Genomic DNA, 23,963 nt, shown 5'->3' on the forward strand with positions numbered 1-23,963 from the left:
TAAAAATGGTTAAGATGAGGGGCCACCACTATGGACTAGTGGTTAATTTCGGCATGCTCCGCTTCAGCAGCCCAGGTTCCATTCCTGGGCGAGGACCTACACCACTCGGTGGTGGCCATGATGTGGCGGCAACCCACATACAAAATAGAGGAAGAGTGGCACAGATGTTAACTCAGGGCTAATCTTCCTCAAGCAAAAAGAGGAAGACTAGGAAAGGATGTTAGCTCAGGACAAATCTTCCTCAGCAAAAAAAAAGATGGTTAAGATGATAAATTTTATGTTATGTGTTTTTTACCACCACCACAAAAATAAATATATAGATAACTTAGAAAAGAACGGGGTTACATTATAAAAGGTTATCTTGAAGGTCTTGGTTTGGCTAATTTGGTTAGAAAAAAGCTTTGTGGTAAAGAGGGAGCAAGTGGTTAGAGAGTCAGGCCATATGGTGGCCTGACCTGTTTAGCAACATCTCATCCCCTCTATCTCATTTTCTCCCAAATTTATTACTTTTTGTTTTCTCCCAGTTTAGAGCCCCCCCCCCCGCCCCGCCCCGCATTATAGTAGACATATAAAAGCAGAACTTCTCTGGGGACAAAGCTCCACAGAGTTTCCTGCTACTGGCAGACTCAACTCTTCCCCACAGGAGCCCTTGAAACATTTATGTGAAATAAGCTGTTTTTAAAACACTAGTTTATTCAAACTCTGGACCAACAGAGGTATTTGAGTAGAAGTGAGATAGAGGAAAACTTATTTATTTAATGTAATGAAGTATGAAGAGATCAGGTCTGCCCTGGGGAAGTCAGTGGGAATAAAAATTAAGAGGAAATAAATTTAAAATTTTTCAATTAGGAAGTGCTAAATACCTGGATGTGAGGACCGGCAGTGCGGGGGCGGGGGAGGGGGTGACTTTGTTTAATGAAAAGCAAATAGTGTTTTAGGCATGAAGCACCCACATGTCATGAGATTCTTATGCCAGACATCCCTAGAGCAATGTTGGTTCCAAGGCATGTTATACCAGTTCTTCCCCTCTTCACTTGAAATATTTTTAGGATGAAATCTACTTTCAATCAACATTCTTCTTGCAGCATTTAAGGTCCAGGTTCCCTTCTCCCCATTCCAGGCAGTTCTGTTTTGACCCGCTGTATTCAATGGACTCCTGGGTAAGCTTTTGTTTCATTCAAGAATTCCGCAGCTGAAAAGTTTGAAAACCACTTAACTAAGATCCATATGAAGTTTCAGTGGCTTGACCCTGCGAGTATCCATCTATTTTGTACACAGTAGGGTTTCTCAACCAAGACATGATTGACATGTTGAGCTGGATATGTCTTTGTTGGGGGGCTGTCCTATGCACTGCAGGATGCTTAGCAGCATCCCTGGCCTCTACCCACTACATGCCACTAGCATCACTCCCACATCCTCTAGTCATGAGAAAAATGTCTCCAGACATAGTCAAACATCCCCTGGGGGATAAAATCCTCCCTTCCCAGTGAAGAACTGCTCATATAGAAGACTTATCGGTCTGATTCTAAGCTCAGACCCCAATCTGTGGTCTGCTGTTGTTTTCTATCAGCTTCTCCTTTCTCTTCTACTACTATGGCAATGTTAAACATCAGCTAACACTAGATTATTGGTGATTTTTTTTTTATGGGTAGGAAGAGAAAAGCAGCAGGCTAGAGATTCTAACACAAATATGGGTATTTGCCTAACACACTTCTAAATTAATGGAAGAAAAAGGTTGCTTTGTTACCCGAAACACAAGGCATAAGAAGTTTCTAGGTACCAGCTTAGGCTTCAAACCTGAATGTAAAATTTATTTGTCTAGATACATGTGTCTAAAAAACAAATAAGCAGGTGACATGTGTCTTATCCTCTTCCCTCTTCCGGCCATCATCCCATCCCCCTCTAGCAAATACAGAGTTTTCAACTCTTCTCTTTTGCAACTCAAGTTAGGACGTTTATTCTTTTCTAAAAAGTCTCTAGGGATAGTCTGGGTTGTTTTCAGTAACTGGGAGAAACTGTCATAGAAAATATGCTTATAAAAATCCTGCAGCATGTCATCTCACTGAAAAAGGAAAAAGAAACATGAAATATTTTCTGCCAAGTATAAACACAGTATGATTTTGGCTCCCCATGGTAAAATAGGTAAGTCGGAAGAGTTAGATGTCAAACTCTTTTTCTTGGATCTAATGTTTGGTATCAAATCCCATGGACAACGGAAATTTGCTAATTGTATGTGGTTTCTGGTAATTTACAAGCAAAACAAATGGGAGAAAAAGGCTTTAATTTTCCCAATATTCAGAATATTACTTCATTCCAAAAGAAATGCCACCTATACACAAAAACAGACGCACAAAAACAGACACACAGATCAATGGAACAGAACTGAAAGCCCAGAAATAAATCCACACATCTACGGACAGCTAATCTTCGACAAAGGACCCAAGAACATACAATGGAGAAAGGAAAGTCTCTTCAATAAATGGTGTTGGGAAAACTGGACAGCCATGGGCAAAAGAATGAAAGCAGACCATTATCTTACATAAAAATTAACTCAAAATGGATTAAAGACTTGAATATAAGACCTGAAACCATAAAACTCCTCGAAGAAAATATAGGCAGTACGCTCTTTTTTTTGTGTGAGAAAGATTAGCCCTGAGCTAACATCTGTTGCCAATCCTCCATTTTTTGCTGAGGAAGACTGGCCCTGGGCTAACATCGGTGCCCATCTTCCTCCACTTTATACGGGACGTCGCCACAGCATGGCTTGACAAGTGGTGCATTGGTGTGTCCCCGGGATCTGAACCCCGGGCCGCTGCAGTGGAGCGTGCACACTTAACTGCTATGCCACCAGGCCAGCAGCCGGCAGTACACTCTTTGACATTGGTCTTAACGGTCTACTGCTAGTCTACTCAGGAAGGAGAAACAAAAGAAAAAATAAACAAATGCGAGTACATCAGACTAAAGAGCTTCCGCAAGGCAAGGAAATCAGGAACAAAACAAAAAGACAACCCACCAAATGGGAGAAAATATTTGCAAATCATATATCCCACAAGGGGTTAATTTCCAAAATATATAAAGAACTCATACAATGCAACAACAAAAAAACAAACAACCCAATCAAAAAATGGGCAAAGGATATGAGCAGACATTTTTTCAAAGAAGATATACAGATGGCCAATAGGCACATGAAAAGATGTTCAACATCTCTAATTATTAGGGGAATGCAAATCAAAACTACAATGAGATATCACCTTACACCTGTTATAATGGCTATAATTAACAAGATAAAAAATAATAAATGTTTGAGAGGATATGGAGAAAAGGGAATCCTCATATACTGCTGGTGGGAATGCAAACTGGTGCAGCCACTATGGAAAACAGTACGGAGATTTTTCAAAAAATTAAAAATAGAAATACCCTACGATCCAACTATTCCACTACTGGGTATTTATTTACACAAAAAACACATCTAGCATCAAAGTAAACTTCTTATGCAAATCCCAATAAGGACAAATTTAATTTATAAGCAACTGGCTTGAACAAAACATTTGAAATTTCAGGGCAAGTTATACTACTATCAGCACCTTTCATCAGTGGATTTATATCTCTTACAATGTTGGTCAAGTCTTAATATGCAAAGAAAACAAGGTGGATATAGGTGAGTTATACTTTCTACAACAGGCTCAATCCTGGATTGGAGTGTGCATGCTAGGCTGTCCAAAATGCCTAATGTGCCATGTGTTCAGGGTAATCTGAAATTCAAGATGTTCTATGCTAGGCAGGTGACCTCCTAAATAACATCGCTCAGATCTTGCTTTGGCTAGTGTTTCTTCGTCTCTCATGAGACGAAGCTCATCTCATGAGATGAGCTATCCTTAGTTTTGCATTAGATCCTTTAGGCGTTAATGTCTTGTTATTTGTATTTTGGTGTTTGTACTATATTATACTTCCTTCGTTTTGCATTCATCATGAGCTATTCCATGGCTAACCTCATCTGCCTCAGTAACATGGAACAACGGCTTCTGAGGTCATCTTTAGCCCTCATCTCCTTGACCCAACTGAGGTCTCTCGAAGGCTTCTGGGTCATTGTACTGCCTAGGTAGTGGCAACATCACCATGAGCTTCCCTGATTCCAATGACTTCAATGACTCCAAGACAGGAGAGAGCTGCTGACCTTTGGCTCCACATGTCCACATCCAACCATTCTTTTTTTTTTTGCTGAGGAAGATTCGCCCTGAGATAACATCTGTTGCCAATCTTTCTCTTTTTGCTTGAGGAAGATTCTCCCTGAGCTAACATCTGTGCCAATCTTCCTCTATTCTGTCATATCCAACCATTCCTAAAGGTTGTTGCCTTCTAAGTTTTCCGGAACTAAATATAAGATTTGCTACTAACACTGTTTCCTTTTTCTTTTGGTTTTAACTGAGTCTTTGTTTCCTTCTCAAGAAAATATTTGTTCTTCTAGGATTTAAAGTATGCAAATTCTTCTGGAGCCACAAAAATATTAAGACCATAAGTAATAGGCAAAAAGAGGGAAAATGCAAGAGCTGTTTAAAATAAATAAGTTCAGAAATTCTACAGCAAATCATAGCATCTAGAAAATTTATAATGATTGATATGATCTTTTACACACTGGCACATTCATAAGGAAGATAAATATATAGGAGGCAGCACATAGTAAAGCTAAGAGATTAAAATGCAAATAATGGATAAGGCAGGAGTGTTTTTAAATGATTTCCTTTGTCATAACACTACCTGTTAAAATTCTATGGCTAAATAATAAATATTTATTACCTATACTACAAATTCTTTTACAAAATAATGCTACCAAGAGAAAAATGGAGATTGGTGATAAAATCTCAAAATACCTTTATAGAAAGACTTGTTGAAAATATTCAGAAAGATACAAATATTATGTTAAGCCTATTAACTAAAACTACATGGCTTATAGCACAACCAGCATCTAATTTTTATGGTAGAGACCACAGTTAATTCATTCATGGAAATCGAGCGTTGCATAGTACAAACAGTTGCCAAATATCCCCACTGATAATTTAGGCCAGTGAGCATAAAACTCATCAGATTTGTTTAAAAGTGTTTTCGTCTGGGAGGAAATGCTAAAGAACATGAAGAAAAGACTGAAAAATAGGAGAGAGAAACTAGTTTATCTATTTAAAAGGGGGTCAATTATACCTATAATAAATACTAAAAATTCTGCTCTGAAAGAGTAACACAGGAAAACAAAACTAAACAGCTAAAGTTAGTCTATCCTTCCTTGAGGCTTTTACCTTTCAGTATCTTAAGCAAAATAAATCATCCTAACTAAAACATTCAAAACTGTTAAATATTCTCAAGAAAATAAATCCCCCTATAGCTTGAGTTAAAGATTCGCAAGAGGGCTGACATAATTTTTCAATAAAAATAAACAGCAAAGGTTATATTGTATTTATTACTTAGACTGACCTTCCAAACTTTAAGTAAAATTTCCTCCCATAAAGGAAGAGGAAATACATTTAATGAAGATGCCACTACTGAATAAAAGGAAAATAAAGCAATAATGAACAAATGTGTTCTAAATAGCTACTCTACAGACTATCAAATTAAAACTTATAATTTAAAAATACTATCACATATATTAAAGCTAATTTTTATATTTAAAATTATCACTTTTCTTTCAGGCAACAATTACCCTCCAATATGGTCCTTACTGAGCTGAGCCAAAGGATGTAGGAGAGCAGCACCAGGATGTGCATAAGGCTGATAAGACAGAATCCCAGATTTACAGAATAAGGGTGAGGACAGAGGGATGAGAAACAAAGTCCAGTATCTTTTCATGTAAACCCAAATCTTCAAAGGAATGAAATTATAAGTTGTCAACCTAGCAATTTATTTGTGACACTCAATCTAAGCCATTTTAGTAATCTTCATGGGTTGAACTAAAAGGTCAGACCCCTTTTATGACCCCTTTGGTAAAGATGATCCATCGTAAACATAATCTCATCAGAATTTTGCAAAACAAACTTTCTCCTCTCTGCCCTAACCTACCTTTTAAGAGTCTATAAAAACGGTGTATTATTTATTTATGAAAAAATGGGGCAGGGAATGATGAGTCTACTTTTTCCACCTACTTGCCTTCACAAGCCAGGATTCAGCATGTAAGATGAAATTCTACAGGGGAGAATGGAATTTTTTCTCTATTTACTTTAATATTTACTTGGATACAGTTTTGAAAATCTAGGAATGAAATAATAAACTATGATATAGATATTACTGGTAAGGTAATTAAGAAACTTAACTCACCATTTTTTAGGCTTTGACAATGGTTTGTATTTGCTGTATTTTACACGCCAGTCAAGAACTTCTTTACACCGCTGACAGACTCCATCATGAAGTTTTGCATTAATTTTCTTAAAAACAAACAGAAAAATGAATTGAGCATTTCACCTGTGAGCCAGCATTGCAAACCTCATGAAACAGGCACATGAGAAATTTAAGTGTTTTAAAAACAGTAACCTAACTTTAACCTGTGTAACATTTTATGACATACTATGTATTTTTATGTATATCACTTGATTTGGTTCTTTACAAAGGCAAAGATTCTTAACTGAGTGTAGCTCAGAACCATCTAGGAAACTTTTTAACCTCCTGGCAGTATTCTGAGAAAGTCCTTTCCATGGACTCTGATGTGTACCTATGTTAATACTCAAACAGTACAGTTAAGATATATGCATTTTACTGTAAGTCATATTTCAATAAAAACTAAATTCATTTAGAGAACCAAATTCATATTTTAAGACTACTGATTCAACAATTCAAATATTACTATTGAGAAATGAGACATTAGAGTCCTGAATTGTCAGTCTGTAGGGGAGAGCAGACTATGAAATTTGAGAAAGGAGTGCCAGGGAGAAGCAGCTGGAAGCAAGAAGGCATTTAATTATTCAATGTAATCCTTTTGTATTCTTATGTGAAAAAAAAAATGTTTTAGAAAAGTTATCTTGCTAATCCGGTTTCTTCAAAACAGAAAATAAATTATGTGCATGTGAATATCTGGTGGAAAAGTGCTTTATGAAAGAAAAACAACCGCAAATTTTTATTATAATTTTCTTCTCAAAATGTGTTGGGGAATAAGGAGGATGGGAAATTTTTAAGTGTGTCATGTGACGGCCACAATAGGTTTATATTTTATAATATATTTATTTGATTCAGGACCTAGATGATATATTTCCACTAAGTACTCTAAGAACTCTCTAACTTTGGCTGTGGAAGCCTGGTCTTTGCCTATTGTTGGAATAATGAGTAGAGGACATTTTAAGTTTTCTTTGCTTGCTTTGTTTCCTTTTTTAATTTCTCAAGAGGAAAAGAAAAGCACCACGAAAGATGCAGATTCTTTGGAAGGTTATTTGATACTGAGTTAAAAGCACAACGTTTAGAGATCATCTGAAAGGAAACAAAACTTTTGAACAGTGCTATATATTCTTTCAAGTTCTAAACAAGAAGGTAAAATAACTTGACAAAACATTTATTCAAAGAGAAAATATTTCAAGGGTATTTTCAAAAACCATAAATTAAGCTGTGAATATACTATGTTTGAATTTAACACTATGGTGAAAAACATATTCTGTTACTTATGAATTGTGTGTAGGTGTTCCTTTCTTTCTGACCTACGAGAGTTCCTGGGAAAATAAATCCTGCATGCTACTATATTCCCTCCTCATGCGGTCTGCTAACTGTTGTCAGAAAGAAGGAAATCTGTGTCTAATACCAAACTCCTCTTCTTATCAAACTTGGGAGTTAGTTATCACGTATAGGGCTTGTAAGAAATATCCAGAACTAAAGTTCACATTTCATCATTTGTTCTCATTGCCCTCTGTTGCCTAGAATATCTTACTAAAGCATTACTTATATTTTCCTAACTCTAACAATAATGGGAACAAGCTAATGACTTGAACTATGATTACAATATGAATGTGATATAAACTTTTTAATTAGAATATTCTTAGAAGGCATAATATTTCATTACCTGCGATTTTATTATGTATAACACACTCTGCTTGTTAACTAGGAAGTATTATTTGGTTTCTTGTTTGCTTTTGTATCCAATTTCTGACCAGTTCATCTTGATTTACAAAGCTGCACATAGTTTGGAAACTGGTTTCTTTAGGGTGGATCGACAGTAGAACAAAACAGGTCTTTGTGGGAACTTGTCCTGTGAGTGATGTGTGAAGCAGCATAAAGGAGATGTTGTACAGGATTCACATGACTAACAGGCACTACTGCAAAATCAAACTTGATTGTCATGTGTTAAGAAATGAATGAGAATGAATAGTACTTTCACTTAAAAATAGTTGCAGAAAGAAAGAAAACTGTGCATCTTGTTTTACTGTATTTTGGCAAATTAGAAAAAGTGAATTCCAGAGATGTGAGCAATGAAAGCTAAATCCTAGTTCTAGGAATCATTCCGTCTGGAGCAAAGGAGATGGCAGTCTTACCTCACTCACACCTATGTTACAACCACAATTCTAGCATGGTTCTCATGGCAGAAGATCAGAGGTGATTAAGGTTAAGATTTAAGCATGTCCAAATATAAAGCCAAAACTTAATTTCATAAATACAAAAGCCTTTACAGATCATTTAGTTTAACAAGCTACTTTCCAGATCTTTGGAGGAAAAAAATCTTCAGTGGAAGATTCCACTGAACTTAGGAATGTTAGCTACAGAAGAAAACCTTATTTATCAAGTGAATAATTTTTTTTTAAAAAGTTAGAATAAATTTAAGGTATATCAAAAGACACTCCTACTTTATACATAAAATCTTAAAAATGTCCTAGACATCATTAATTCATACAACATATTTTACAGTGAATGTTGTTATCCCTGCTTGAAACATTCTGTTGTCAGACAATGCATATAATATAATACAGCAATCCTAAAAAAGAAATTGGGTGAGGACTTCAACTCCCAAGAAGGCAGCAAGAGCAAACTGTAAATATATCTATATCAACTTGCTGATACTGAAAAATATTTTATAAAATATAAAGTTATTTAACAGAAGGAAGATACTACTGTGGGAGAAAAGGAATTTGGACACCATTCAAGACCAACTAATATAATCTTTCATTAGGAATTTTTTGTGCATCATAATTCTTTCAGAAATGCTAAAGGTGAAACAATGGCATATTTTACTTCCCTTTATTTACTGAAAAAAAAATAGCATAAAAAAATGAAATTCTCAAGGAAAATGCCAATTCTAACCATCGCTGAAAATCCATTTCCATGTTTGATTTCCTTGTTCTTTCCCCTGCATTACCCCTCGCCGCCATAAGGTATTTGACACTAATAAAGTTACAACAATGTTACTCCAGAAAATATCATTTTTATATCTTATTTAATTATATTTAAAATTTTATATGTTTTAATTTTCTGGTAACACTCCCTTATTCTAAAGATGGTTGGAGGATAAAGGATTTCTGGATTTTGGAGCAAAAACTTATAAGACTAACAATAACAATGTGAAAATCTGTCTTTTAGGTTGGGACTTTCAAATCATAAACTATATTATTTTAAATACTTTTAATATGACTAGAACATTGTTGGCATAAGCATCTTACAAAATAAATACAACCAAAAAATAGATGAGGGATGGGCCAGCCCAGTGGTACAGTGGTTAAGTGCGTGAGCTCCACTGCGGCAGCCCGGGGTTTACAGGTTCAGATCCCTGGTGCGCACCAATGCACGGCTTGTCAAGCCGTGCTGTGGCGGCGTCCCATATAAAGTGGAGGAAGATGGGCACCGATAGTTAGCCCAGGGCCAGTCTTCCTAAGCAAAAAGAGGAGGATTGGTGACAGACGTTAGCTCAGGGCTAACCTTCCCCAGGGGAAAAAAAAAAAAAGATGAGGGAATCAGATTGAGGGAAAATTGAGAGTAGGCAGGAAATATTCTGACGCAGTCAGCAGTATAGCTGGGAGGTACACTTGCTAGAGATGGGCCACAAGTGAGATTTGAGCTTTCTAGCAGCCAGTAAAACATAAGCTCTGCTCCCTTACCTGATTCAATGTCTGTAACAGCCAAAAATCCAGTTTCTCAGAAGCAGCACAACTATTCTTGTTGAAATCCAAAGTTTCATCTTTCCCCAAAAGGACACCATACGATACAGTAAGCAATGCTCTCAAAGACACACTTACAATACAAAGCATTTCACAGAGCTGTTTTCTATACCGGTTCTCAAAGTAGGCCAGTGTAATATAATGCCAAAACACAGTGTGGTAAAAAAGTTATTCTCAGGGTGCAATGTAGGTACAGATGCCTGATATTCATAGGATCTATAAGAATGCACTGCATATCATAATGCCATCTTCAATAAATACTATTTCTCTCAACTGAATTCTGACATTCACCTCTATTATGAAAAATTTCAAACATGCAGAAAAAAGTTAAAACAGTAATACTAATGATTAGCCATATACATACCATCTAGAGACAACTGTTAACATTTAACCTATTTGCTTTTTATGTGTGTGTATACTTAAAATAAGTTGCAGACATCAAGACACTTCACCTCTTAATCATCTATATCCTAGAAATACTTTCTCCTCACTTAACTACAATAGCATTACTACATCTCAGAAAAATGAAAAATAATTCCCTAATGTCACTGAATGCTGTCAGTCTGGATTGAAATTTCCTCAACTGCTCCCAAAATGTTCTTTAGAGCTGTTCCCCCAAAACCAGGATCAAAGCAGTATTCAAGTACTGTTTGTTCTCTCTCTTTTGATCTAGAAGGGTCTCCCTATTTTATCCTCTATTAAGCTGACGTTCTTGAAAATACCAGGCAAGCTGTCTTAGAGAATATCCCACATGCTGTATTTGTCAGATTGTTTTCTCATGGTGTAATTTAACCCATTGCTTTATCTCCTATATTTCCTATAAAGTGGAAGTTAGGTTTAAAGGCTTGATTCGATTCAGGTTTAATATTTTTGGACAAGAATAGTCTCATATGTGCTGCATACTTCATATTACTCCAAGTCAGGAGTCACGATGTCCACTAGTTCATAACATCCAGTAGGCACATAATGTCCACTAGTCCACTTAATGTCCACTAATTATCACCTAGTTCGCAATGCGAAATTTGACTGATTACTTAGTTAAGGTGGTGACTGCCCATATTTCTTCAAATTATAAAGATTAGCAGTAATTTATGGGAGTTATGTCAATATACTATTCCATCCACAATAACATTTCGCTTCATGGTTTTAGCATCCATTCAAGATCCTTTGCCTGAATCAATCATTTTAAATGCTAACTCTATCATTCTTTCTACATTACTCAAATTTTAATAAAAGGTTGCCAGCTAAAGTCAGTTTTGAGGTATAATACACATACAGTAAAGTTCACCCATTTTAGGTGCATAATTCTGTGAAAATGACAAACAAAATATAAAACATTTTCTTCATCACTCCAAAAAGTTCCCTGGTGCCTCTTTGTTGTCAATCTCCTCAACTACCCCCCAGGCAACACTGATTTTTCTTTTTGTGTGTGAGGAAGCTCAGCCCTGAGCTAACATCCGATGCCAATTCTCCTCTTTTCTGCTGAGGAAGATTGGCCCTGGGCTAACATCCATGTCCATCTTTCTCTACTTTATATGGGACGCCGCCACAGCACAGCTTGACAAGCGGTGCGTAGGTGCACACCCAGGATCTGAACCTATCAACCTCGGGCCGCTGAAGCAGAGCGCACGCACTTAACAGCTGTGCCACCAGGCCGGCCCCAACACTGATTTTTTAATCTGCTCCTACAGTTTTTGCCTTTTCCAGAATGTCATATAAATGGAATGACAAAGTAAATAGCTATCTGATGAGCTTATTTTATTGATGAATAGTATTCCATTGTACTATATAATGTTTATTCATTCACCATTTGAAGGACATTCTGAGTTGTTTCTAGTTTAGGGTGCTAATAAATATTTCCATACAAGTTTTTGTGTGGACAGGTTTTTATTTCTCTTGGGTTAATATCTAAGAATGGTATTGTTGGGTTGTATGATAATTTTATGCCTAATTTTATAAGAACCTAACAGTTTTTCAAAGAGGCTATACCATTTTGCATTCCCACCAGCCATGTATGAAGATCCAATTTTTCCACACCCCTTCCAGTGCTTAAAACTGTAAATATTTTTTTATTTTAGCCATTTGAATAGGTGTGTAGTGTTAATCTCACTATGGTTTTAATTTGCATCTTCCTAATAACTAATAATATTGAACATCTTTTCATGTGCTTACTTGCCATCATGCATTTTCTTTGATGAAGTGTCTGTTCAAATCTTTTGACTATTTTTTTATTGAGTTGTTTGTTTTCTTATTAATATGAGAGTTCTGTACATATTGTGGATACCAGGCCTTTATTGATACATGCTTTGCAAATACATTCTCCCAATCTGTGCTTTTATTTTCATTATCTTAACAGTGTTTTTCTAAGAGAAGACCTTTTTAATTTCAGTGAAGAACAATTAATCATTTTTTTCTTTTACAGATCATGCTTTTTGTGTCAAATCTAAGCAGTCTCTAAAAAATCATGATGATTTTCACCTATGTTTTCTTCTAGAAGTTCAGTAATTTTAGGTTTTACATTTAGTCTATGATCCATTTTGAGTTAACTTTTGTACATGATACAAAATACTGGTAAAAGTTCTTTTTTTATTATATATGGATGTCCAAGTTCCAGCACCATTGAATTGCCTTTGTATTTTTGTCAAAAATTAAGTATATGTGGATCTATTTCAGAACTCAATATTCTATCACACTAATCTATGTGCCTAGTCTTTCACCAGTACAACCCTGTCTTGATTACTGTAGCTTTACGGTAAGTCTTGAAATCAATACTATGCATCCTCCAACTTTGTTCTTTTACAAAATTGTTTTGGCTATTCTAGTTCCTGTGCTTTTCCATATACATTTTGGAATCAGCTTGTTGATTTCAACAAAACAGACTGCTATGATTTTGATTAGGATTACACTGAATCTATAAATCAATTTAGGGGAGAATTAACATCTTAACAATATTTAGTCTTCCATTCCACGAACACTGCATTCCTGGGATAAACCCCATTTGTTTGTGATGTATTGTCCTTTTTATTTGTTGATGAATACATTATGCTAATATTTTGTTCAGGATTTTTGTGTCTATGTTCAATGAAGGATATTAGTCCATAGTTGTTTGGGTTTTTTTCTTATAATGTCTTTGTCTGGTCCTGGTGTCTACTCAGTTGCTAAAGAATTCACGTGTAAGGGACTTAAAATAGAAGTAAAGATTTTCTATGTCTTAGAAGAACATTAGAGTATTAAAAATCTCATACAGTAAGATCAAATCCATATTTTTAAATATTTAAAAGTACAGTTACATGTTTAAAAGTGCTTTTTGTCACAAATCCAGAAAAAAAATTATCCTAACTAGATGGAGCTCAATTCTTATAGCTAGCTTTCAGTTTGATCATATTTACAGAACACTCTCAGAAATCAACTTTATAAGTAGATAAATATGAATAGGGCAGGGGAGAGGACACGATTCAAACTTCACATAGAACTCTCTTTTATATTTTGTCCAGTGGTTTGTAAACTTTGTTTACTCCCGTCACTTAGTTTTGCAACTAGTTCTTTCCCTTTAATATATTTCTTTCACTGTGTATTAACAATGGTACACTATATTTTATGATTTTATTATGAAAAGAATTTACTATTTTTGTAGATGAAAAATCAACTTTATATTATAGATTTAAGACAATACAAGTATTTACATCTAAATATTCACATTATAGAAATTTTATAAAAATACAGATAAAGAAAAAAAGACAAGTCTCATCACTCAGAGATTCTATCTCTCCACCATTTCAAGCATATATATCTGCATAAATTTGCATTTTTTTCTGTACATGTTGTTTTATAACCTGTCATTAATTTTTTCATATAATATATACACTTTTAAAGCATATTTTTATTGGCTGCATTATATTCTCTCAGAGTAATACTATCATTTACCTAACCTATTCCCTATTATTTGACAGTTTGGTTGTTTCCAATTTCTGACTGAAAGCATATTTTTTAAATGTATTAGATTATAAACATCAGGAAACTTCTAATGAACTTGCAAATTCTCATCATACGATATACTTACACATAACAAGTTCTAGACCCATTTCAATAAGAGTAAAAATAACAGGAATTTTATCAGAGCCAAAAACTCGTAGTAAAGAATAATTGTCCCTTCCTTGAATCAAGTACATCATTATTTGGACAACTGAAGCAAATGTTTTTTAATATTGTTTATAAAAGTTTGTTTTGCTTTTTTTTTTTTTTAAAGCACTTGTGTTCTTTATTTTTTATTTTTGGTGAGGAAGATTGTCCCTGAGCTAACATCTGTGCCCATCTTCCTCTATTTTGTGTGTGGGACACCAGCACAGCTTGGCTTGATGAGTGGTGTAGGTCTGAGCCTGAGATCTGAACCTGCAAACCCCGGGCTGCCGAACAGAGCACACGAATTTAACCACTATGCCACCAGGCCGGCCCTGCTTTGTTTTTTTATTCTAGCACTTAAAATTTTAAGACATTGCCATTTTCCTTTTCAAAAAGAGAATTTAAAAATATTCTTGCTATGATCAACTTAATATCACATTTACTATAGATAGAACACCACTAGTACACAATCCAGGATATCAGTATTGAATTCTATTCACTTAAAACTTTCAAATCTACAAAATCTGTTTTAATGTGATAAGAAGCAATAGTCTGAATGTCTATTACTCTCAGAAATACCTTATTTGGATAAGTTTCTGAGTCTTACTATTTTTATGTATTTTATTATTTCACAAAATGTGCTAGTCATATAAATAGCCTAGAAATACTTTTGAAATGAGTTCTAGCAGTAAAATTGGTTTTATTGTCATTTAAGGAAAAATATAAAATCAAAGTTGCTATGGGTTTTCTTCTCTGTAGGGAACTACATTTGTTCAACATAGCTAATTACAGATTAGTTGTGAACATTTATAAGAATTTTTCACAAAAAATTCAGCCTGTCTCCTTTAAGCAAAATATTACCCTAGTGTTCTAAAACGCCTGATGTATAGACATCAAACATATAAAAGCTACCAATATTTGATTTTTTACTGTATAAAATTTTAATTAAAAGATACCTAAGACATAAAGTGAGGTGTATTTCTACTGTAAGCTAAAATAATTAATTTTCTTCCCTAAAGTCTAGTCCATTCTCCTCCCATTCACTCTATATTGATCATGAGTCCTTAAAATACCAATAACAAATTGAGGAAAGTGAAAATATATACTAGAAATACTCACAATGCTACTCTTGCTCAATATACTTACAACATAAGCTTTTTCTAGTCAAGAAATAATATTTGATTCCCTCTCCCACTTTCTTTGTTACCGCTGGAATCTTGAACAAATGACATCTGCGAAAATAAACAATTGCATTTTCATCCAAAGACTGAATATAAAATGAGTTCTGAACATCCCGAACAGAGGACTATTCTCTCAATAAGTGGGTAGAGCTATTGTCTCTGCAATTATACAGAGAGGGTCTATGTACAAACCACCCAAACTACCTACTGATTTATTTCAGCAGCCAAGCCAACTACCCAGATTTTCACTGACAAACTCAATGCAGACACTTAAATGGAGCCACACCTGCCTACAGGCAGAAACATGCTGTTGCAGTATCTTCTTCTGACAATAAAGAAACCTATTAAGGAAGCAATTTTTTTTTCAAAGTATATTTCACTCATTCACTTTTAAGGAAAAATTAAAATAAGTTGGTGTCGTGTATTTTAACAAGTAAATATTTCTGAAAGAGTCTAACAACCAAAACACTGCAATCTTTAAAAGGTTCTAGTCAGTTGGAGCAAAGAGTATTCTGGTATGAAGGCTTTCAGTTCTCTCCTTTTTGTTCTAAAAGGCACAATTCAGGAGTGCATGTTATGAACGTTAAAAAAATATTTTTATGGAAGGACCCACAATGCAATGCTAAAAACAAATTATAAGCAGAACATAGAAGGAATAATCTCCTGATGACAAGGGAAATTTTGCCTTACGATTAAAACACGGGCACTCAGTATTTTAAGACAAGATGCTTTCAATTATCTTTGAGGCATCTTCATTATAAACTGTGGGACATTTTTAGCAAATAAATAACCCTAGAACAACTTCTCTAAGTAGAAATAAATAGCGTTATTATCAGAGCAGTTCTGTGGAAAGTAAGCCTTTTCTTCCTCAAAATTTTGCTGCAAATGGTCAAAATGTCAATGGTTTTATCTAGGAATAATTTTTGTTTTTCCCGCAAAAAGACTAACAAAGTAGGATTGTACCTCCAACTCCATTTGCTCCTTTTCAAGATCCTTTGCTAATCTTTCTTTCTTTGCCTACCCTTTAAAATATCCATTCCCCAATATTTAGTCCTCGGTTCAGTCTCTTTCTCTTTCTCTCTCTCAATCTCTGTCTCTTCAATATGGGTGCCTGTTCAGTGCTCCTTTCTTTTCATACTATTTACTCTTGGTCAACTAAACCTGTAACTACAGCCTCAGCAACGAGCTTAATGAAGATTACATCCAAACTGTGTCCCCAGTCCCAATATCTCTCTGCAAGTCTGGATGTCTCAGACTTCATGTGGGATATCCATCTTCCTCCTCATGGAGATCCTTGGAACACTTCAAATTCATGGACTAAATAGTAATCACTATCTTAGCAATAAAATCTATTCCTCCTTTGTCCCAAACTTTATCTTTGAAAAGTCTTGTAGGCTCAGGTACAAAATCTCAGGTCACCTTTGACTTCTCCCTCTCCTTTTACCAAAATGCCAATGCTGACAAAATCAATTTCTCCACAGTGTCCCAAACTTTGTCTTCTACTTTATGTCTCTCGACTTCCTTATATTGTCCTCATTTCTGATCTGTATTACTCAAGTAGCCTCCCAAATAGACAGATTGGAGGGTAAAAAAGACCGAGAAAGGGAAACCAAACTGCCAACAGTTATGTTTTAATAGACATCTGTCCTTACCCCTCCTCTGGTCAGAAACTTACATTCCTGAAGGCACACCTAAGACTGATATTCAGAACTCTCCACCATTTGATCCTTACTTTCCCTTCTGGTTCTATAACCTGTTTCTCCTTCCTAATCATCTAAGCACTCCCAAGAAAACAAGTCTGGTAGAACAGAAACTGCCCTCTGCCTCCTCCCAAGTCTTTTCTCTGTCTACAGTGCATCTCCTTTTGCTCAATATTTGCATGTTAAAGTTTAATTCTTCACTCAAATTCCAGTTTTGTCTTCCAAGCAATCCTCCAAAATCCCTTGCAGTATTTCCCATCTCATTCAATTCAGAAGATGTACAGAACACCTCCTACGGCCAGCCATATATTTGATACTAGGGATACAGTTTTTTAAAAAGAGAGGTAACGGGGCCGGCCCGGTGGCATAGTGGTTAAGTTCACGTGCTCCGCTTGCGCGGCCCAGGGTTTGCAGTTTCAGATGCCGGGTGTGGACCTATGCACCACTTATCAAGCCATGCTGTGGTGGCGTCCCACATATAAAGTAGAGGAAGACTGGCACAGATTTTAGCCCAGGGCCAATCTTTCTCAGCAAAAGGAGGACTGACAACAGATGTCAGCTCAGGGCTAACCTTCCTCACCAAAAAAAAAAAAAAAAAAGAGAGAGAGGTAAGGTCCTTGCCCTTGAGCTAGTAAGCAAGCAAAGAAAGAGACAGCTTTGGCAGTGTGGAAATTATTATGACAGAGATAAACAAAGGGTGTTTTGGGATCATCCTCTACCTAACAAAGTCCAAGCGCCAGTGCACAGGGAAGGCCACATGGAAGCATGAGACAGTATATGGCGCTTTCGGGAAATTGCAAGCAGTTAGGAAGGACTGAACAACAGGGTGTGAGAAGAATTCGAGGAATGAGCTAAATTATAAGAGAACTTGCTTGTCAGGCTAAAGAATTTAGATTCTTAAACAGGGAAGGGACCTGACTGGACAAGATCCTAAGCCGAAGTTAAGGACAAGACTAACGGGAAGTACGGAGATCAGTAAGGAAGTTGCCGCAGTAATCTAGAGATGATATACTAAAACACTAAATTTGGCTGTGGCCATGGGGACAGAAAGACAGGCAGAGACATGAGAGAAAATAAAGATGAAGAAATGATTTAGATTTGGTAAATGGTTAAAGAAAAGATAACTAGTATAGAGCTGGGGCAAAGCCAAGACTCCAGAGAAGAGTGACTTTTAAGCCAGTTCTCAAACTCTAGGGTATATATGACCCAGCTGGAAAACAGTAAAAATCAGATTTCCAGGCCCACTCCCTGAGATTGTGATTTTGTAACTCAGGAGTTTCTGTTGCACAGACCACACTTTGAGAACCTGTGGTTACGGGATGGGAAAACGTTCTAGAGCAGAAAAGAGTTCAGACAGGGTGGGCTTCTATGATAACAACCCCTCCCCACCCCCACCTTCCTAAGATAGACCTAAATGCACAAACCAAGAGAGTAAGATCCTTGGACAGTTGGTCATGTAGACTATAAAATTGGTCTGAGTATCAAACACAGGGGAAGGTAATTACCAGAGGAGTGGTACGTGTTACCATGTGTGGTTTGAAGACCATGTACGTTAGAACCACTTGCAAGACTTGTTAAGAATAATGATTTCTAGATTCAACTCCAAGATCTACTGATTGAGAATTTCTGGTGCCTGGGATTCTGCATTTTAAGCAAGCTTTCCAGATGATTCTTAAGCATGTCAAAGTTTAAGAACCACTGCCCTAGGCAGCTGAAGCAAGTTGACATTTCTAGAGAGAAGAATATGTTTCCTACCTCACCTCTGCTACTGGGAATATTACTATTAAGGAGGTGATATATTTTTCCTTAGAAAGAAAGTTATGGTTATTATAGTTGAAGCACCAGTGGTTAGTGTAGATGAGAAATAATAATGATAATAAATGACATTTATACAGTATCTTCTGCTTAAAAATCAATATTCACAATGAATTATATCATTTCTGCACAACTACCTTGGGGAATAAATAGTATTATTTCTATTTTACTGATGAAGAAACAAATCCAGATAGGCTTAATAATCTTCTTATGATTACACATCTACTAAGTAATACATCCAGGGCTCAAGAGACCATGCCCTCTGACTCCAAATTCTATATCCTACCCCACTATTTCATAGTGCTCTCCCTCAGAAACTAAATCTCAGTCTGATTGCTAGTTTCACCATTGAGAGCATCACTTCTGTGGGAAGATGCACTTTGATTCATAACCAAGTGACTTAAAGAAAACCTTGAAATATACAGTGTTATGACTAGACTGCATGTTCCTATATTGATACATTCTTATAATGTATCAAATAGCTAAAACAGTCTCCAGAACAACCTCAGACCTGAAGGGAAAAGGTATGTTAGAGACATAAATCTGAAATCTAGAAGAGCTGTTATTTAAGAAGCTTGTCCAAAATTTTATATTAAAAAATATCACCCCAGGGTCCAGCCTTAGTGGCCTAGTGGTTAAGGTTGGCACACTCTGCTTTGGAGGCCTGGGTTTGGTTCCCGGATGCAGACTTACACCACTTGTCGACAGCCACACTGTGGCGGTGACCCACATACGAAATAGAGGAAGACTGGCACAAATGTTAGCTCAGGGCAAATCTTCCTTAGCAAAAAAAAAAAAAGATATCACCCCAAAATATACTTTATTCTAGATTCTCACTCTGTATGTCTAAAGTCCCTTAATTCAGACATGGTTCACACTGGTATAGCACTGTATAGAAATCATCTGTTTTCTACTCTGATATCCTCATGGTCAGGAAAAATAGAATTTATATCAGTAGTTTCTGGCCTTTATTCCTATTCCTGGAATTTAAGCCAAATCTAAACCTGTCGAAAACTGGGAAATTATTTCTTTTTCACTCTTTCCCTGCTTTAGTTATGAGATCAAATGTCAGACTAAATCTCAATTAGCTAGGGAATCTAAAATTAGGAACATACTAGGAAATCTGGGTAATTCGAGAAATCAGTGATTCTCAACCTTTGTTTCTCCCTCTACTGTTCACATCTCCATGTTACTCTCATCATCAAATATAGAAAATAGTATACCTTAATTAACAGGAGGAGAGTAACGAGTATTTGGGGGAAGGACGGGAAGAGAGATCCTGATACATTCTCTTTCAGCAGAGGTTGTCTATATCAAAATTAAAGGAGATAGAACTAAACGCATGTGTTTCTATCTTCTCAAGAGATCTTCTACCATACGTATCATTTAACTTCCTGCTTAGTTGTTTACAATTCTGGGTCAGTGTTCTTTTGCTTACTCAAGTCCTTGAGTGATTTCACACACATTGGACATGTCTGTACTTTGGCCAGGAGTCTAGACAAAAGCATGCTTAGAGAAGAGTTATTTATTTACATCACTTATTACAAAACAGGTCTTTTTGGTTTTCAATATAAAAATAATAGCAAACTAAATTTTTACACAAAAGACTGCTATCATAAATCTATAAACCACATGCCTAATCCTTTATAAAAATTCTCCCTGCTGCTATTCTTAGAACATTCCTGTGGCTAGGCGCAGGCATAATTATCTTCATTTTGCAGATGAGAAACCTGAGGCTCAGAGAATTAAGAGATTTGTTTGAGGTCACACAATTAATCAGGAACAGCAGAGGCAGAATCCATAAAAAGATGCCTTTCAGTTTAGGGCATGCTATTAAAGTTACAAGTAGAAAGTGTTCCCTTACAGCTTTCAAGGTTTTCCAAATATTAAAAGAAAAAAAAAGAGCACACAATTTTGCAGAGTACACATTTCAATTTGTACTGTGTTTTGACTCAAATTCTAACAGTGGTGTATTAATTGTTTTGCAAATAGGGCCAAGCCTGCTGGCTTGTTCCTACGGTAACCTTGCAGTATTATACAATATTTGTTTAAAAGGACAAAACAAAATTCCAAAGTTAGAAAAATTCATTTAGGGAAAAAAATATCCTTGCTAAGTGATGTTCTAAAAGAGAAGGATTTACTTTTCTATCATGTTCTTCACAGATTTTCAATACACTGAGACCTAAACAATAAAGGGTAACTAAGTGGTGAGCCGCATGGGCCAACTAGGTACAGTTCAATTGGAATGCAAAAAGCCCGACTCAAGCAGCAATTGCGTGGTGTCATGAGGCAACACATGTTTTCATAAGCACTCGGTAAGTTAGTCACAATTTGAGATCTTGTCCAACCGGTATGGTATGCCCCAAGTTACTGATCTTAAAAGAGACAAACTGCTGACTGACCATTGTGTAACGTGTATTAAACAAAAAAGAAGAATGATATTCACTTCTTAATAGCACATTTTAGGAATTCATGGATTTAACTCTTTCAAGCATAATAATTGGTAATGTCCACAAACCAAATGATCTGATCTTTTAAAATAAATCAACATTGTAAGTCATTTACTTGGGGGCAGGTATACCAGGACAATTACCATATTGAAGCTCGTTAGCTTCTTCAAAGATAGTTGCCTTGTTCTAGTCGTATTAATGTCATAAGAATAACCTATGTATGCTGACAACTGATTCAGGAGTCAAGTCACATCAGAAAAAATTAGGTTTGTGCCATGATTCTTTTAGGTTAGAGCTCAGGATTCACACATGACTTACCTAACTTCAGGTGAGAGCATTTTCTCATTCATAAAAAAGAAAACAAAGATGTCCTCGATGACAAGAATATAAAAAGCTAAGGGATAAAATTAAGGTATGTTCTGAATGAAGGATGCAAATCACCTATAACAAAATATTGCTACATTTTATTTATGCGGTTTTTTAAAAATCTGAATTTGTCGTATGATGCTTCTCATTTTATTCTCACATCATCCCTGTGTGGAAAGAAGAAAGTAGTTTTGTTATTTATTGGTATTCTAATTTGTAGAGTTGATATAACATATCCACAGTGATAGAGAGGGTGACTCAGCTACACCAGGAGTCTGAGGAGTCTACTCCTGGTGTTGCCCTGACTCCAAGTTTAGCATCCTTCCAACATGTCAAATTATAAAAAGTGTCACAGGTTAGAATTAAATACAGCATGTATCATGACTGTCTCCCTGCTGTCTACAGGAACAATTTGAAGAAGTATGAGCTGGTACGTACTCAGGGCTACGCTAAGCATCTCAAGGATTCAGAAGATCTATGATGCACAGTCCCTTCCTCATGGTGCTTAAAATCTAGTCAGAGAGACAAAAGTAATGTGCATGAAGTAAATCTGGAGAGCAAGCAATATTTGTTAGAGTTAAAACTGTGTTTAAAATAAGAGATTAACTGGCTGGCTTCTTCAAACTGGGCTTTCAGGAGGATTTGGACTAAGGGGGAATCACCAGAGATCCAGGGCTAATTGACAGCCTTGCATATTCAAAAACTATCATTTCATTCAGCCCCAACCCAATGGGACAAAGTGAGGGAGTCATGCATATCTACTACTTGTGGCAAATTTGCAAAGGTGTCACAGAATAGGAAAGGCATGTTATGTTTTCAAAGACCATTGGTAATCTTAAGTAAAGTAAGTCCTCAAAAGGCTTCAGATCAAAATCTAAAGTGATACACAGGTTCAATCTAAAACAACAACAGCTCATCTTCCTTCACACTTTCCTTGTACCTCTTCCAGTCATGTATTAAAATCAGAAATAGGGTTCATCCACAAGCAGAAGCAGGAGAGATGATGTACAGATATTCACATAAGCCATTGTGTTTCAGCCTTTCCTGAAATGTATGTGACTTGATAATCGACAAAGAATATGATGATTCAGATAACTTATTCTACAGAGAGGAGAAATTCCATATTTTTACTGCTAGATTATATGAATAATATTGCAGTTCAACTTTTTACTTTACTTGAACTACAAAGACATTTCAAACCCTCAGTTTAGTTATTTTAAATCAAAAGCCTTTTCTTTATTATAAGAAGGTCTTACTAAAATTAATAGTTTGCTCACTATTCCTTCTTGTACACTGGCCTTATCTCCCCAGCTACACTATCAACACCATGACGGCTAGAACAAGGTCTTATTTTCATCTCCATATTGCCTGGCACAGACAGCAAGCAAATACTAGGTACTCAGACTTTAAAATTTTGATGGTGATATTGATTTTTCTTCTCTATGGCTTCTCCACCATCCCAAACAAGACAAGATCTTTAGCTTGCTTTTATTTTTAATTCCCAGGTTTGGTTGAAATCTGGAACTATGGGTATAGATTTTGTCTTCCAAAAACTTTAGCTATTCTATTTTATGATTCACATATAACTACAGCATTAACTTTCATTGCCATATTATCAATGATTATTTAATGTTAGTTCAGTTTAACTAGGTTCTTGGTTCACCACTGTTTCTTCTACCACCTATGTTCCTATATACTGGAGTACATCCCTAGGTATATACACGTTTTTTTAACAAACTTTTAGTCTGGATGATCCTTTTGCACTGACATTCGAGCCATAGCTTAGCTCTATAAAGAACTCTAGGTTAAAAATACTTCCTTTACAGCACTTTGTAAACCTTGCCCTATTTTTCACAAGTAGCAGATAAGAAGCCTGATGCCTACAGGATTACAGTTGCTTTATAGGTAACCTCTTTTTTCCCTCTCTCTGGAAGCTCGTAGGAATTTCTCTCTTTCGTTGGAGTTCAAAAATATCACCATGATAGGTCTAGAACCCTTCTATCTGAAAGCCTAAGATTTTCTTCAACTTTGGGAAATTTGGAGGCTTTTTCTTTACTTTTTGTCATTTCTTCCTGACCTCCCTTGCCTTCTGGATTTCCTTTGGACAGATAGTGGCTTTCCTGGCTCAATCTTCCATATCTCAAATTTAATTTCATCATTTTTATCACTTTGGACTTTTAGACTAGGTTTTATATGAATCCATTGGCTTGACCTGCCAAATTATTA

The 23,963-nt window shown here is 35.9% G+C and overlaps 1 protein-coding gene across 1 annotated transcript in view; it reads right to left on the bottom strand.

Moving 5' to 3' along the window:
- C20H9orf85 (chromosome 20 C9orf85 homolog) overlaps positions 1-23,963 on the bottom strand; it is a 52,397-nt gene that overhangs the window by 14,910 nt on the left and 13,524 nt on the right. The window contains exon 2 of the mRNA XM_004440601.3: positions 6,301-6,407. Coding sequence (XP_004440658.2) covers positions 6,301-6,407 — 107 coding nt within the window. The remainder of the gene's footprint in view (positions 1-6,300; positions 6,408-23,963) is intronic.

Source organism: Ceratotherium simum, chromosome 20 (assembly GCF_057802395.1).
Source record: "Ceratotherium simum simum isolate JZ-2026a chromosome 20, ASM5780239v1, whole genome shotgun sequence".
Taxonomy (NCBI): domain Eukaryota; kingdom Metazoa; phylum Chordata; class Mammalia; order Perissodactyla; family Rhinocerotidae; genus Ceratotherium; species Ceratotherium simum.